The sequence below is a fragment of the Mobula hypostoma genome, chromosome 8, assembly GCF_963921235.1.
Source record: "Mobula hypostoma chromosome 8, sMobHyp1.1, whole genome shotgun sequence".
NCBI lineage: Eukaryota > Metazoa > Chordata > Chondrichthyes > Myliobatiformes > Myliobatidae > Mobula > Mobula hypostoma.
Genome location: NC_086104.1, coordinates 94,446,685 through 94,460,944, shown reverse-complemented (window position 1 = coordinate 94,460,944; position 14,260 = coordinate 94,446,685). Strand labels below are relative to the sequence as shown.

The following is a 14,260-nucleotide window of genomic DNA, read 5'->3' as shown; positions in this document are numbered from 1 at the left end:
TTTAAGAATGCCTCTAAGAATAATTAGGGAAATTATACAGGCTGGTGAGCCTGACATCAGTAATGGGTAAGTTATTGGAAGGTATCCTAAGGGAACAGATGCATAAGTATTTGGATAGACAGGGACTGATTAGGGATAGTCAAGCAACACACATCAAAGTTGCTGGTGAACGTAGCAGGCCAGGCAGCATCTCTAGGAAGAGGTGCAGTCGACGTTTCAGGCCGAGACCCTTCGTCAGGGATAGTCAACATGGTTTTGTACGTAGTACATCATGTCTAACCAATCTCAGAGAGATTTTTGCGAAGGTTGTCAGGAAAGCTGTTGAAGGAAAGGCAGGAGATTTTGTCTGCATGAACTTTAGCAAGGCTTTTGACAAGGTCCCGCATGGGAGATTGGTCAAGAAGTTTCAGTCACTAGGCATTCAGGATGAGATAATAAACTGGATTCAATATTAGCTTTGCAGGAGATTGGTAGTAGAGAGTTATTTCTCTGGCTGGAGGCCTGAAACTAGTAGTGTGCCATAGTGATCAGTGCTGAGTTTGTTGTTTGTCATCTGTATCAATGACCTAGATGATTATGTGGTGAACTGTATGAGCAGATTTGTGTACGACAGTGGTCCCCAACCACCGAGCCGTGGACCGATACTGGGCCGCAGAGCATGCGCTACCGGGCCGCGAGGAAATGATATGATTTGGCGATATGAGTCACCTGCACCTTTCCTCGTTCCGTCACGCGCACTGTTGAGCTCGAACGCACGCGAGGTCATTACCCGCATGTCATCCGTATCAGCGCGGGAAGGAGATCAACTCCTCGTGCTTGCAAATGACGGCGGGCTGAAAAGTATGTTTGACATAACATTTCTGCCGGCATTCCGGATCAAGATGGCCACGAAAGCACTGAAAACGTTGCTTCCATTTCCAACATATCTCTGCAATGAATGCGACGAAAACTAAATTGCGGAATAGACTAGACATAAGGAACCCCGTTCAAGTATCGCTGTCTCCCATCACCCCTCGATAGGACCGTCTTGTTGCCGGGAAACAAGCCCAGGGCTCCCACTGATTCAGCGATATTGGTGCGTTGCAATGATTTTATATGTTCATACGGGGAAAATATGTGCTGTGTGTTTGATATCCAAATGTTACTTAAAATGTTATGATGCTATTGACTTATTTATATAACCATATAACAATTACAGCATGGAAACAGGCCATCTCGGCCCTTCTAGTCCGTGCCGAACGCTACTCTCACCTAGTCCCACCGACCTGCACTCAGCCCATAACCCTCCATTCCTTTCCTGTCCCTATATCTATCCAATTTAACTTTAAATGACAACATCGAACCTGCCTCAACCACTTCTACTGGAAGCTCGTTCAACACTTACTTCAAGCTCCCCTGTCCTCCCCGATAATTGACTTATCACTATATTCATGTGAGGAAAATATGTGCTGTGTGTTTAATATTAAATTCCATAGATAAACCCTTTTAGAAACGAAATTGAGTGTATTAGCCACTTATCACCTATATTCCAGTCGTGATTAACACTCCCCCCCGGAACAGAATGGACAAAACCGATTTGCAGAGGAAAAAAAAAAATCGGCAGGTACACGCATGGGCAGGTCACGCATGCGCACTGGTGCCCGCGCAAGGCTTCATGGTAATTGTAGTCTTTCTCTGGGTAAACACAACATATTTGACTGCTACTCTTGTCCATTGGCAACCCTACCCCACCCCTCCCCCGGGTCGGCCAGTCCGCAAGAATATTGTCAATATTAAACTGGTCCGCAGTGCAAAAAAGGTTGGGGACCCCTGGTGTACGACACCAAGATTGGGGGTGTTCTGGACAGCAAGGAAGGCTTGCAGGGGATCTGGACCAGGTGGAAAAATGGGCTAAAAATGGTGGATGGAACTTAATGCAGACACGTGTGAGGTTTGCATTTGGGAGGACAAACCAGGGTAAGACTTACACAGTGAATGGTAGGCACTGACGTGTGTAGAAGAGGAATACAGATTCCTAATTCCTTGAAAGTGGCGTCACAGGTAGATGGGATCATAAAGAGAGTTTCTGGCACATTGGCCTTCATAAATCAAAGCAGTAAGTACAAGAATTGTATAAGATGTCGGTGAGACCTAATTAGGAGTACTGTGTGCAGCTTTGATCACCTATCTACAGGGAAGATATCAATTAGATTGAAAGAGTGTGTAGAAAAATTTACAAGGATATTGCTGGGGCCTTGAGGATATCAGTTATAGTGAAAGGCTGTTTGGGTTTGGACTTTATTTCCTGGAGCGTAGGAGAATGAGAGGAGATTTGATATAGGTATATAAAATTAAGAGGGGTGCAGATAAAATAAATGTAAGCAGGCTTTTTCACTGAGGTTGTATGAGATGAGAACTAGAGGTCATGAGTTAAGGGTGAAAGGTGAAATATTTAAGAGGAAGATGAGGGGGAATTTCTTCACTCAAAGGGTGGTGTAAATGTGGAGTGAACTGCCAGAGGAAGCGGTGAATGTGGATTTGAGAAATTTAGGTAAGTATATGGACGGGAGAGGTAGGAAGGACTATCTATGATCCAGGTGTAGGGCAATGGGACTAGGGAGGATAATAGTTCAGCACAGACTAGATGGGCAAAGGACCTGTTTCTGTGCTGTAGTGCCCTGTCTCTAAAATAGGAGCAGTGTAGACCATCATTAAATGTCATCACAGTTGATCACTGCCATGCCTCATCACTTATAGCCCTCAAACCCACAATCTTATAATAATGCCTCCTCTTCAACCATCTCTCATGATTTAGCCTCTACAACTCTGAGGCAGAGAATCCCAGAGATTCACCACCTTCTGTGAGGAGTTCCTACACGACTCAATTTAAATCAGTGACCCTACACATTGTAATCATGTCCTTGTTCAAGGTTCTCCCTTTAGAAGAACAATCTCTATATCAACCCTATCATGCTCCCCTGTGATATTACATATACACGTTTCAGTAAGACCACCAATATGATCCTCCCTACCCCAAGCAAAGAACATTGATTGAATATCTTTCGCCACTCTTTCCAGAAATTAGACCAGTGAATTTCTTTTCTGCCTCCAATGACAGCAATTTCTTTCTTAAATACAGAAACAAAATTTGTACACAAGACTCCAGGTCTGACTTCATTAGTACCCCGTACCATTTTTATTGTTACCCAAACCTGCAACTCTCGTGAAATAAAGGTTAATATGCTATTTGTCTTCTTTACCTCTTGCTGCACTTGGTTGCTAATGTTTTGTGATCAATGACAAGACCAAGATCCCTCTCCTTTCCTCGTATGCAATCTTTCTCCTTTTACATAATACTCTGCATTCAGATTCCTCTTGCCAAAGTGCATGACCTTACACTCTCCTACATTAAACTTCGATTGCCAAATTTTTGTGCACTTATTTAACTACCTATATCCCGTTGCAGTCCTAAAATCACCATCACAACATGCTCTTCAGCCTGTTTTCATGTTACTGGTAAACCTGGATACCTAACACTCTTTCCCATCCTCTACTTCAGGGGTCCCCAACCTTTTTTGCACTGCGGACCAGTTTATTATTGACAATATTCTTGCGGTCCGGCCAACCGGGGGGGGCGGGAGGTTGGTGGTAGGGTCATATACGTTGGGTTTACCCCTAGAAAGACTACAATGACCATGAAGCTTTGCACATGCATGTACATGCCGATTTTTTTCTACAAATTGTTTTTGGCGATTCTGTTCGGGGGGGTGTTAATCACAAACGGAGTATAGGTGATGTGGTTAATACACTCAATTTCGTTTCTAAAAGGGTTTATCTAACAAATTTAATATTAAACACACAGTGCATATTTTCCTTGCATGAATATAGTGATAAGTCAATTATCAGGGGAGGACAGGGGAGCTTGAAGTAAGTGCTGAATGAACTTCCAGTAGGAGTGGTAGAAGCAGGTTCGATATTATCATTTAAAGAAAAATTGGATAGGTATATGGACAGGAAAGGAATGGAGGGTTATGGGCTGAGTGCAGGTCGGTGGGACTAGATGAGAGTAAGCGTTCGGCACGGACTAGAAGGGCAGAGATGGCCTGTTCCTGTGCTGTAATTGTTATATGGTTATATAAGTCAATATAGCATCATAACATTTTAAGTAATGTCTGGATATTAAACACACAGCACATATTTTGCCCGTATGAACATATAAAATCATTGCAACACACCAATATCGCTGAATCAGTGGGAGCTCTGGGTTTCCTTGCAACAAGATGGTGCCATCGAGGGGTGATGGGAGACAGCGATACTCGAAGGGGGTTCCTTATGTCCAGTCTATTCCGCAGTTTAGTTTTCGTTGCATTCATTGCAGAAAACTCCGCTTCGCAGAAAAATGTTGGAAATGGAAGCAATGTTTTCAGTGCTTCCGTGGCTATCTCAGGATATTTAGCCTTGACCTTGATCCAGAATGCCGGCAGAGATGTTATGTCAAACATACTTTTCAGCCCACTGTCATCTGCAAGCTCGAGGAGTTGATCTCCTTCCCGCGCTGACATGGATGACGCGCGGGTCATGACTCAACAGAGGGCGTGACAGGGAATGAGGAAAGGTGCAGCTGACTCATATCGCCAAATCATACCGTTTCCTTGCGGCCTGGTACTGGTCCGCGGCCCGGTGGTTGGGGACCACTGCTCTAGGTCATTACCAGAAGTTAGAGAAATTGATGTTCATGCCATCTGGTTGGAAGCTACCCAGATGGAATATGAGGCATTGCTCCTCCAACCTAAGGGTGCCCTCATCGTGACTGTAGAGGAGGCCAGAGATCAACATGTTGGAATGGGAATGGGTAGCCAGCAGGAAAACCTGCCTTTTGTGGCACTGCAAGTACTGGCTACAGTAGATGACCCCAACAGACTCACAGCTGAAGTGTCGCCTCACCTGCAAGGACTAATTGGAGAAAGATGGCGAGGGGACAGGTGCAGCACTTGTCCTGCTTGCAGGGATATGGACCAGGATTGATAAGAACCAAAACTGATGTTTCACTAGTCACAACCTCCAGCCTGAAAAAGACCTGTTTGTTCCAGCTCACAACTATCACACTTCCTCCAATACCACTAGTTCTTGACTTGTGCACCATGGGGATCTTTACCTTATGCATGAAGCACAAGAAGTTAGCAAGCAGTTGGGAAGGCAAATGGCATACTGACAGTTTGTCAAATGCCTCTAGCAATACAAATACAACATATCTACTGGACTATTCTCCACTGACTTGGCTTGCTACATCCTTGAAAAACTTTTGCAAATTTCTTAAGGCATAATTTACTCATCATAAAACCCCATTGATGATTTGATTACATTAAGCTTCTTTAAATAACTTGCTATTTTTCCTCAATTACAGACTGCGGCATTTTGCCAATTTTCAGATGTCAAGCTAACGGGCCTTTCACAGACTGGTTTTTTGTCCCTCCTCCCTTCTTAAACAAGGGAGTCACCTTTGTAGGTTTTGAATAAGCTTGTACCTTCAAAGAACTAAGCGAATTTTTAAAAAACTTCTGTCAATGGCTCCACAGGTGCAGGTCACTGGCCCCAGGAATTTGTCTGTAATTAGACCTATTAGATTTCTCAATACTCTGGCTCTTGTGGCAGAGATTATTACGTGTTCTCCCAAACTATCTGAAACTGGTCAGTCAGATATCTTTAGGATATTTGCATTGGTGTCCACCATGTCAAATATCAATTTAACAGCCACATTTCTTTGATACTAGGTATTAAGGGGTTCCACACTGAGAACAGTACAGCCCCTTCAGCCCACAATGTTGTGCCTATCCTTTAACCTATTCCAAGATCAAGCTAATGCTTCCCTCCCACATGGCTCTCCATTTTTCTATCATCCACATACCTATTTAAAGAGTCCCTAATGTCTCTGCCTCTACCATCTCCCCAAGCAGCACATTCCACATACCTATCACTCCCTATGTAGAAAAAAATCTACCTCTGACATTCCCCTACACTTTTCTCCAAGCACCTTAAAGTTATGCCCTTTTGTAGAAGCGATTTCAATCCTGGGAAAAAGTGTCTGGCCATCCATCTTTCTGTGCCTCTTATAATCTTCGTACAATTACCCATCCATTGGCTTATCCCTCAGCCTATTTAATCAATCCACTTCAGACTCTACCTTCATACTACTGCAACTGCCCTTATTTAAATTGAGGACAATGCTTATGGACCCTGGGTTTTCCCTTCAAATTCTATCACAATTCTCAACATATTCTGCCCTCTACTCCCTAAGGGATCTAATAACTTCCATTAATGCCAGTTCATTTCACATGAATCTAAAGTAGTCCATTTCCAGGTGGTCCTGTACTGTACAGAGGCAGGAAACAATCCCTGACACAATCCACAAGTTTCTCTTCCATCATACCTTTGCCAGTTTAAATAGTTCAATCAGTACGCAGCTTCAATTTGCCCAGTTACTACACCTCCCTTCTGACATGTTTTGATATGTTCCTACTTGTGCTTTGACCCATTGAGAAACAATACCCTGAGGATCTATAGGAAACCCATACCCTTGTCTTCTTTCCCTGCACTCAAACAGGCTGTTATCATTTTGTTGCTGTTCTGTGAATGTGGTGACCACTGGAGGTGTGGCAACACTTGCGGGCTGTCCCCTGTACATCCTTAGGCCGTGTTGGTTAACACATACGATGCACGTCACTGTATGATTCAATATACACATGATAAGGAATTGGAACCTGAACATCACTATCCACTGTACTGATGTCACTGTGCCAACGCCTCCCTCATTTGACATATTTCACCCCTTTTTGCCTATTGCTTTGAATTCTTGAATAACCTTCAATATTGGGTTCACAGTCCTGTTTATCTTGTAACATCTGTTAGTGCTATTTAATCAAACTCATGTGCTGTTATTTCTGATATCAGTTCATCTACTTTATTCCAAATACTATGTGCACTCAGATTAAGGACTGAAAATCCTGACAACCTTTACTTCCTCAATGCCAGGGATTTAGCCTGCCCAGCACAGAAGGCATCTTCAAAAAGCGATGCCTGAACAAGGCGGCATTGATCATTAAGGACCTCCATCATCCAGGAGATGTCCTCTTCTCATTGTTACTGTCAGGGAGGGGTACAGGAGTCCGAAGACACAGACTGAACATTTTAGGAACAGTTTCTTCCCCTTCACCATCAGATTTCTGAATGAACAACAAAGCAACCCACACACACTAAATCACTATTTTTGCTCCCTTTTTTTTTGCATTACTTATTTAATGTTTTTAATCTACATTTCCTATTGTAATTTATAGTGTTTTTATGTTTTGCACTGTACTTCCTCCGCAAAACAATAAATTTCACAACATATGTCAGTGATGTTATTTTCTTCTGCATACCTGTGCTTATACTGTCTGTCTCTTCCTGTCATCCTCTACTTTTCTTTTTTGCATTCACTATCCTGTAGCAATGCTCAATCTCTTTTTGGGTTATTAAACTTCTGGTTGTAGAACTCTCCTTCTGCACTATTAGTTTAAAGCCCGTTTGATATCAGGATTTATTTCTCCTCGACATACAATAAGACCACTTCCAGGAATACCTGAACATATTTCCAAATGTATATTCATCCCATTCAAGATCCTCACAGAGCAATTTCCTGGCCGTTGGGAACCTCTGCATACATGTAGTGCAATCCAGGGGTCCTGACCTTAGTGCTAGTCTACAGTTTATCTCTTCCACTGTACTCTTCATTCCTCAACATTCATTTAAAAGGAAAATTGTTCTCAAATCCTAAGCTTGGTCATATTTGGCATGGGATCTATCAGTCCGGACATTTCAGAACAAATGTAGGGCCACAAGGTAGAAAGACAAGATGATGTTCCTCTATGTTAAACAAGTTCGGTTGGGGTTATTTTTTAATTTCTTAAAATTACTTCTAAATGTTTATGGCTGGTTTTCCAGAATATAAGCTTATAATTATTTTCAGGTGATTTAATTTCTTTAGTCATTAAATAACAATTGGAAACATTCAACAAGTCTGACAGTTCTGGCAGCTTGCAAAACCTGGGGGGTGGGATTTAGGGGAATTGTGTGAGAAAGGGTGATTCTTTTCTGCATCATTAAATGCCCTGCTGTCACTCAGTTCAGGGATACTTCATGCTAAAACGTGGGGCCCACTCTACTGGACCCAGTACATTTAGGCAACTACAAGCAGAAAGCAGAAATTAAATTCCTGCCGCTTTTAACAAGATCTGTTGAACTCCTATGTATACTTTTCAGCTTCACAGTTTCCTTGACATTCCTGAGTCATACGTCAACATCAAGCTAAATATAGTGTCAAGTTTGTTCACCCAGAATGGCTCAGCCAACACATCTTGCAGCTTTTACAGGCTTTAGAAGATTAAATCTTTTATGAGCATAGAATAAATATTAGAACTACCTTGCATCTAGGAAAATTATATTCAAAGAAAAGCAAATAATTTATAAGTGCCACTACTAGAGTAGTGTCTGGTTTTCTTTTCTGACCATAATATTGATAAAGTGGCCACTAGTACGATTTTTAGCTATTCTAGGACTACCACAAGTTCTAAGTTTGGATTATGACATACTGTAGGACATAGCACACAGGAATATCACTAACTTACCTTGGGAGGAAGAGGTGGTGGCACTCTGGGTTTCATTGTTGAACTAGAAATTCAAAATAAAACCAGTGTTTAAGCAAGTGAGAAGTATTGCATTCAACAGTTCATAGATTTTTGCATGCCAGTTAGCTAAAACCATCTAAAGGCTTCTGTGAAAATGAAAATCAACATAAACTCAAGTCTGGTTCCACTAGATAGTGAAATCCACATTACAACAGATAATAAAACATTCTCACAGCATATTAAGGCCTCACCTCCATATGAGATTTTGAACTGCACATGCTCACCTCAAATGAAACACCTACCCCCCTCCATCTCCTCTGCAGAATCTGGAAAATTTCTGAATCATTGTTCACTAACAATTACATTTCCTGCCATGCAAGACTAAATAGCTAAGGTTTTTTTTAAAATAAGCTTTTGTGTAAAAACAACTGACTTCAAAATCAGTTGTAAAAAAAAAACCACCATCATTTTCTGGTAGCTTTCCCTCTCTTAACCAAATGCAAGGCAACAACATTTATTTTGTTGATAATTACTTTCAGAAAAAAACTTTCATCCCTGCTTAGAAAAGAAACTAGTTGTTTAAGTTGTTCTTCAGTAAAGCCGAGTTTGTGTGGTATATATCTACAAATCTCTTTTGTCGAATAATTACTTTTAAGTAGCACTTATTATGAAGGGAGAATTAAACATTTCTATTCCTGCTACTCGCAAGCCCTAGATATTCTGGCACACACCATGCAGCCCAGCTACAATGGCATAAAGAAACTAGTTTCTTTCTCTGCTGTAAAACAAACAAAGATTGTCTATAAATTGCCAAATGCAGAAGTCATAGGACAAAAGAGAAAGAGATTTAAATTGTACTGAATGATTCTGGACAATGGTTAGCAGGGAAGCTGGTATCAATGATCCTGAATCTAAATTGTGAGAATTAAAGACCAGTTTTGGATTTAATCAAATTTAAAATGAATTTAGATTGCAATCTTCAATCCAGATTATTACTCACTGAACTCTCCAATTATATCACAGGAAGGAAACAAAGCAGTTAAATCTCAATGGAAACCAAAAGCCTTCAAAACTGAAGGTTACATCTATATCAAGCTCGTTAATTCTGTTGTCAGGTTTGTTCACATCATTGCAACCAGAGCGATCTATCTAACACAAAACCCATTTGCGATGGAAATAACTTTCCCATCAGTGACTAATATTATTTTCTTCATTCAAGTATTTTATTGTCAGGTTATTAAAGGAAAATGAACTGGAGAAATTCCTGTTCCACTGATACTGGCATGCTTTATCATGTTATTCTCGGTTTGTTTGATTTTCCTCTCACTACACAAGCATTCTGGAAGTTTTGAAAACGGAATTTACGTTGACACTCAATCTGTCAACTAATTCAGTTTTCAGAAGGCTAACAAATGTTACAACACGATAAAGCAAAACAGCAAACAAAGTAATGAATGTATTTTGACAGGTAGTACTGCAAAGCCACCACATCATCAAAAGAAAAATATAGCCAAGCAGGATGGAAATTAACTATACCAAAAATTTAGCTAGTTTAAAGGTTAATTTATTGAATGCCACACAGAACTCAAGAGATCATTCCAATTTAGCCTCTTATTTCCATTCAAAATAAAACCTAATTCAGCTAAACTAGAACAAGAAAAGACTTACTGTGCAGATTCATCATCATCACCATCATCATCTAAATGTGCCACGTGTCCCCTAAGGAGAGGAACAAGGTACTTATGGCTCAGTAGATTTCAGTGGAATTATTTCAGCTTAAGTAGAAGAACTGTGGCATGCACTACCTTTAGGGATTGGAGACATCATTGTTTTTTTATGTTTTTATTTATCTGAAGGGCTGAGAAAGTTAGACTTCTACAAAATCAATTTGACAAGCATTCAAGCAAATCATTACTAAAAATCATAATATGATATTTTTAACAGGACTTTCTATTTTAAAAAGGCAATAAGAGAAAAATTACCGCTGATGCAGTTCCTCTTCCACTGACTTTAGAAGACTCCTTTAAATTTTAAAACAAAAAGGTTTTCTTGTAAACATCATGGAGTAGACAACATAAACATATGCAGCTTTAAAATTAAAATGAACTATATAAATGCAAAAATGGTATAGAATGTCAATAGTGTAAAACATTTTGGCAACAAATAATGCTTAAGGCTACTTTTTGTTTACTTGTTCAAAACAATTCATCTTCCATTAAAAAATATAACAGTGATTACAGTAACTATTTTACCTAGTCAATCAAGAAATACAATTTGTTGGTGCAGACCAGTTTTTGATACTCAATAAATCAGTAGCAGGACACTCTAATGGAGCAAGCTAAGCATATCCTATGTCCGATAATCAATCAGTTTCCCTTGCAACAAATCACTGTATAAACAAAGTTGAAATTTTCAGCACTTCATACCCTTTCTAGTTATAAGAGATAAGAATTTTATAGATTATTTTGCACAGACTACTGTTCTTGAACTCAAGCACCAATGCATTGGGAATAAAGGGCCATTTGTGACTTTTCAGAGAACCATAAGAACAGAAATTAATAGAAAAACTCCACAGATCAGGCAACTCTATGGGGAGGGAAACAAAGCTAACATTTCAATCAAATGATGACCTACTGAGTATTTCCAGCATTTTTGATATGTACAAACCCCATTTCCAGAAAAGTTGGGATATTTTCTAAAATGCAATAAAAACAAAAATCTGTGATATATTAATTCACGTGAACCTTTCCTTTTAATAACACTCCTTAATCGTTTTGGAACTAAGGATACTAATTGTAGTAGATTTGCAATTGGAAATTTTGTCCATTCTTGCTTGATATAAGACTTCAGCTGCTCAACAGTCCGTGGTCTCCGTTGTCTGATTCTCCTCTTCATGATGCGCCATACATTTTCAATAGGAGATAGAACTGGACTGGCAGCAGGCCAGTCAAGCACACACACTCTGTGTCTACAAAGCCACGCTGTTGTAGCCCGTGCAGAATGTGGTCTGGCATTGTCCTGCTGAAATAAGCATGGATGTCCCAGGAAGAGACGTCACCTTGCTGGCAACATATGTCTCTCTAAAATCCTAATATACACCTCAGAGTCAATGGTACCTTCACATACATGCAACTCACCCATGCCGTGGGCACTGATGCACCCCCATACCATCACAAATGCTGGCTTTTGCACCTTTCGTTGCTAACAATCTGGATGGTCGTTTTCATCTTTGGCACGGAGAACTCGATGCCCATTTTTTCCGAAAACTAGCTGAAATGTGGACTCATCTGACCACAGCACACGGTTCCAGTCTTTCGGTCCATCTGAGATGAGCTCGGGCCCAGAGAACTTGCCAGCGTTTCTGCATAGAGTTGATGTATGGCTTCCTCCTTGCATAATACAGTTTCAAGTTGCATTTCTGGATGCAGCGACGGACTGTGTTGAGTGACAATGGTTTTCCCGAGCCCAGGTGGCTATAATTGTTACAGTAGCATGATGGTTTCTTAGGCAGTGCCACCTGAGGACTCAAAGAACACGCGCATTCAACAGTGGTTTCCGACCTTGCCCTTTACGCACTGAGATGTCTCTGAATTCTCTGAATCTTTTCACAATATTATGTACTGTAGATGTTGAAAGACCTAAATTCTCTGCAATCTTGCGTTGAGAAATGTTCCTTTTGAACTGACTAACAATTCTCTCACAAATTTTGGCACAAAGGGGTGAGCCAAGACCCATCCTTGCTTGCAAAGACGGAGCCTTTGATGGACGCTACTTTTATACCCAGTCATAATACCTCACCTGCTACCAATTAGGCTGCTTAATGTGGAGTCTTCCAAACCGGTGTTACTTGAATATTCTGTGCACTTTTCAATCTTATCTTAACTCTGTCCCAACTTTTGTTGAGTGTGTTGCAGCCATCAAATTCTAAATTTGTGTATATTTACAAAATACAATTAAGTTGGTGGGTAAAACTACTGAAAATCTTTTCTTTGTACTTTTGTCAGTTAAATAAAGGTTCATGTGAATTAACATATCACAGACTTTTATTTTTATTGCATTTTGGAAAATATCCCAACTTTTCTGGAAATGGGGTTTGTAGAATTTGCATTTGTTTTACCTTCACATTAACGGAACAATTTTTGATTAAAGAGTGGAGTGGGGCGTGATATCAAACTTAAAAGCTCCAGATGTACCCAAAGGACCACTCTGTCAGAATGTCTATTCACAGATGCATAATCAGCAGCTAGCACTTCTAGTCCACTGGCTATGGTATTTCCAATCGGAAACTTAAGAACACACTAAATGCATCATCTGTTGTGAAAGCTGATACCCCGATTAGGAACAGGCTTCCTTAAAATAGTTCAGTTAGTGATCCATTAACAATACCATCACATCCCAACAATCTGAGTAATGTCAAAAAGAACCAGGTTTTGCTCAATAAATGTTGAAGATATGTAGATCAGACCCTTGATCCGCAAATAAAACCTGATTTAAAGATATGCATCACCAGCACCAGCCTACCCACCATCAATGACACTGAAGCAAATTCCGAAATCGGAGGTGCAAAGGGACCTGGGAGTCCTCGTGCAGGATTCCCTAAAGGAAGGCGAATGCAATGCTACGTCTTCATTTCGAGGGGACTGGAATATAAAAGCAAGAATATAATGCTGAAACTTTATAAGGCGTTGGCCAGACTGCATTTGGAGCATTGCAAGCAGTTTTGGGCCTCTTATCAAAGAAAGGTTGTGCTGGCATTGGAGAGGAGGTTCGCAAGAATGATCCCAGGAATGAAAAGGTCAGTGTATGAGGAGTGTCTGATGGCTCTGGGCCTGTATTCTCTGAAGTCTAAAAGAATGAGGAGAATCTCACTGAAACTTATCGAATATTGAAAGGGCAAGATAGAGTGTATGTGAAGAGGATGTTTCCAGTAGTGGGGGAATTTAAGACCAGAGGGCACAGCCTCAGAATACAAGGACTCCCCTTTAGAACAGAGATGAGGACTAATTTCTTTAGTCAGGGGGTGGTGAATCTGTGAAATTTATCACCACAGATAGCTGCGGAGGCCAATTCATTGGACATATTTAAAGTAGATGTTGATAGGTTCGTGATCAGTCTTGGCTTCAAAGGTTACAGGGAGAAGGCAGGATAATAGGATTGAGAGGGATAATGAATCAACCATGATTGTATGGCGGAGAAGACTTGATGGGTTGACTGGCCTAATTTTGCTTCAATGTCTTATGTGTACAGAAAAGTGCCAGAAGGAGGCCAGCAATATCATGAGGGATCCCATCCACACTCCTTATGGACATTTATCCTACTCCCATCCCTGCTCAGACCAGTAGGCTCAAAAACAGTTACTTCCACCAAACCGTCAGACTGTTCACCACCTCCACACGTTAACCACTCCATCCACCTCCAAATCCACATAGCCATTCCCCTCCACAGCCCCTCAGCACCCCCACCCCCACCCATGACCGCCACTTTATGCTTACACTCCACACCTCATACCCACACTTACACAGTCACTGTCCGACTGTGTTTTCATATGCACTGTTGCTACCTGGAAGAGTTCCTCTTGCCAAGAGTCACTTTACTTCATCATTTCCTGTCAGAGTCACCTT

General features: G+C 40.9%; 1 protein-coding gene across 6 annotated transcripts in view; it reads right to left on the bottom strand.

Annotated features, from left to right (window-relative positions):
• map4k3a (mitogen-activated protein kinase kinase kinase kinase 3a) overlaps window positions 1–14,260 on the bottom strand; it is a 272,080-nt gene that overhangs the window by 63,218 nt on the left and 194,602 nt on the right. For 4 of the 6 annotated variants that reach the window (XM_063056371.1, XM_063056373.1, XM_063056374.1 and 1 more), the window contains 3 exons: window positions 10,622–10,660; window positions 10,308–10,358; window positions 8,640–8,682 (listed from right to left, as the gene is read on the bottom strand). In XM_063056371.1, coding sequence (XP_062912441.1) covers window positions 8,640–8,682; window positions 10,308–10,358; window positions 10,622–10,660 — 133 coding nt within the window. The remainder of the gene's footprint in view (window positions 1–8,639; window positions 8,683–10,307; window positions 10,359–10,621; window positions 10,661–14,260) is intronic. The other 2 variants (XM_063056372.1, XM_063056375.1) reach the window with 1 other exon arrangement.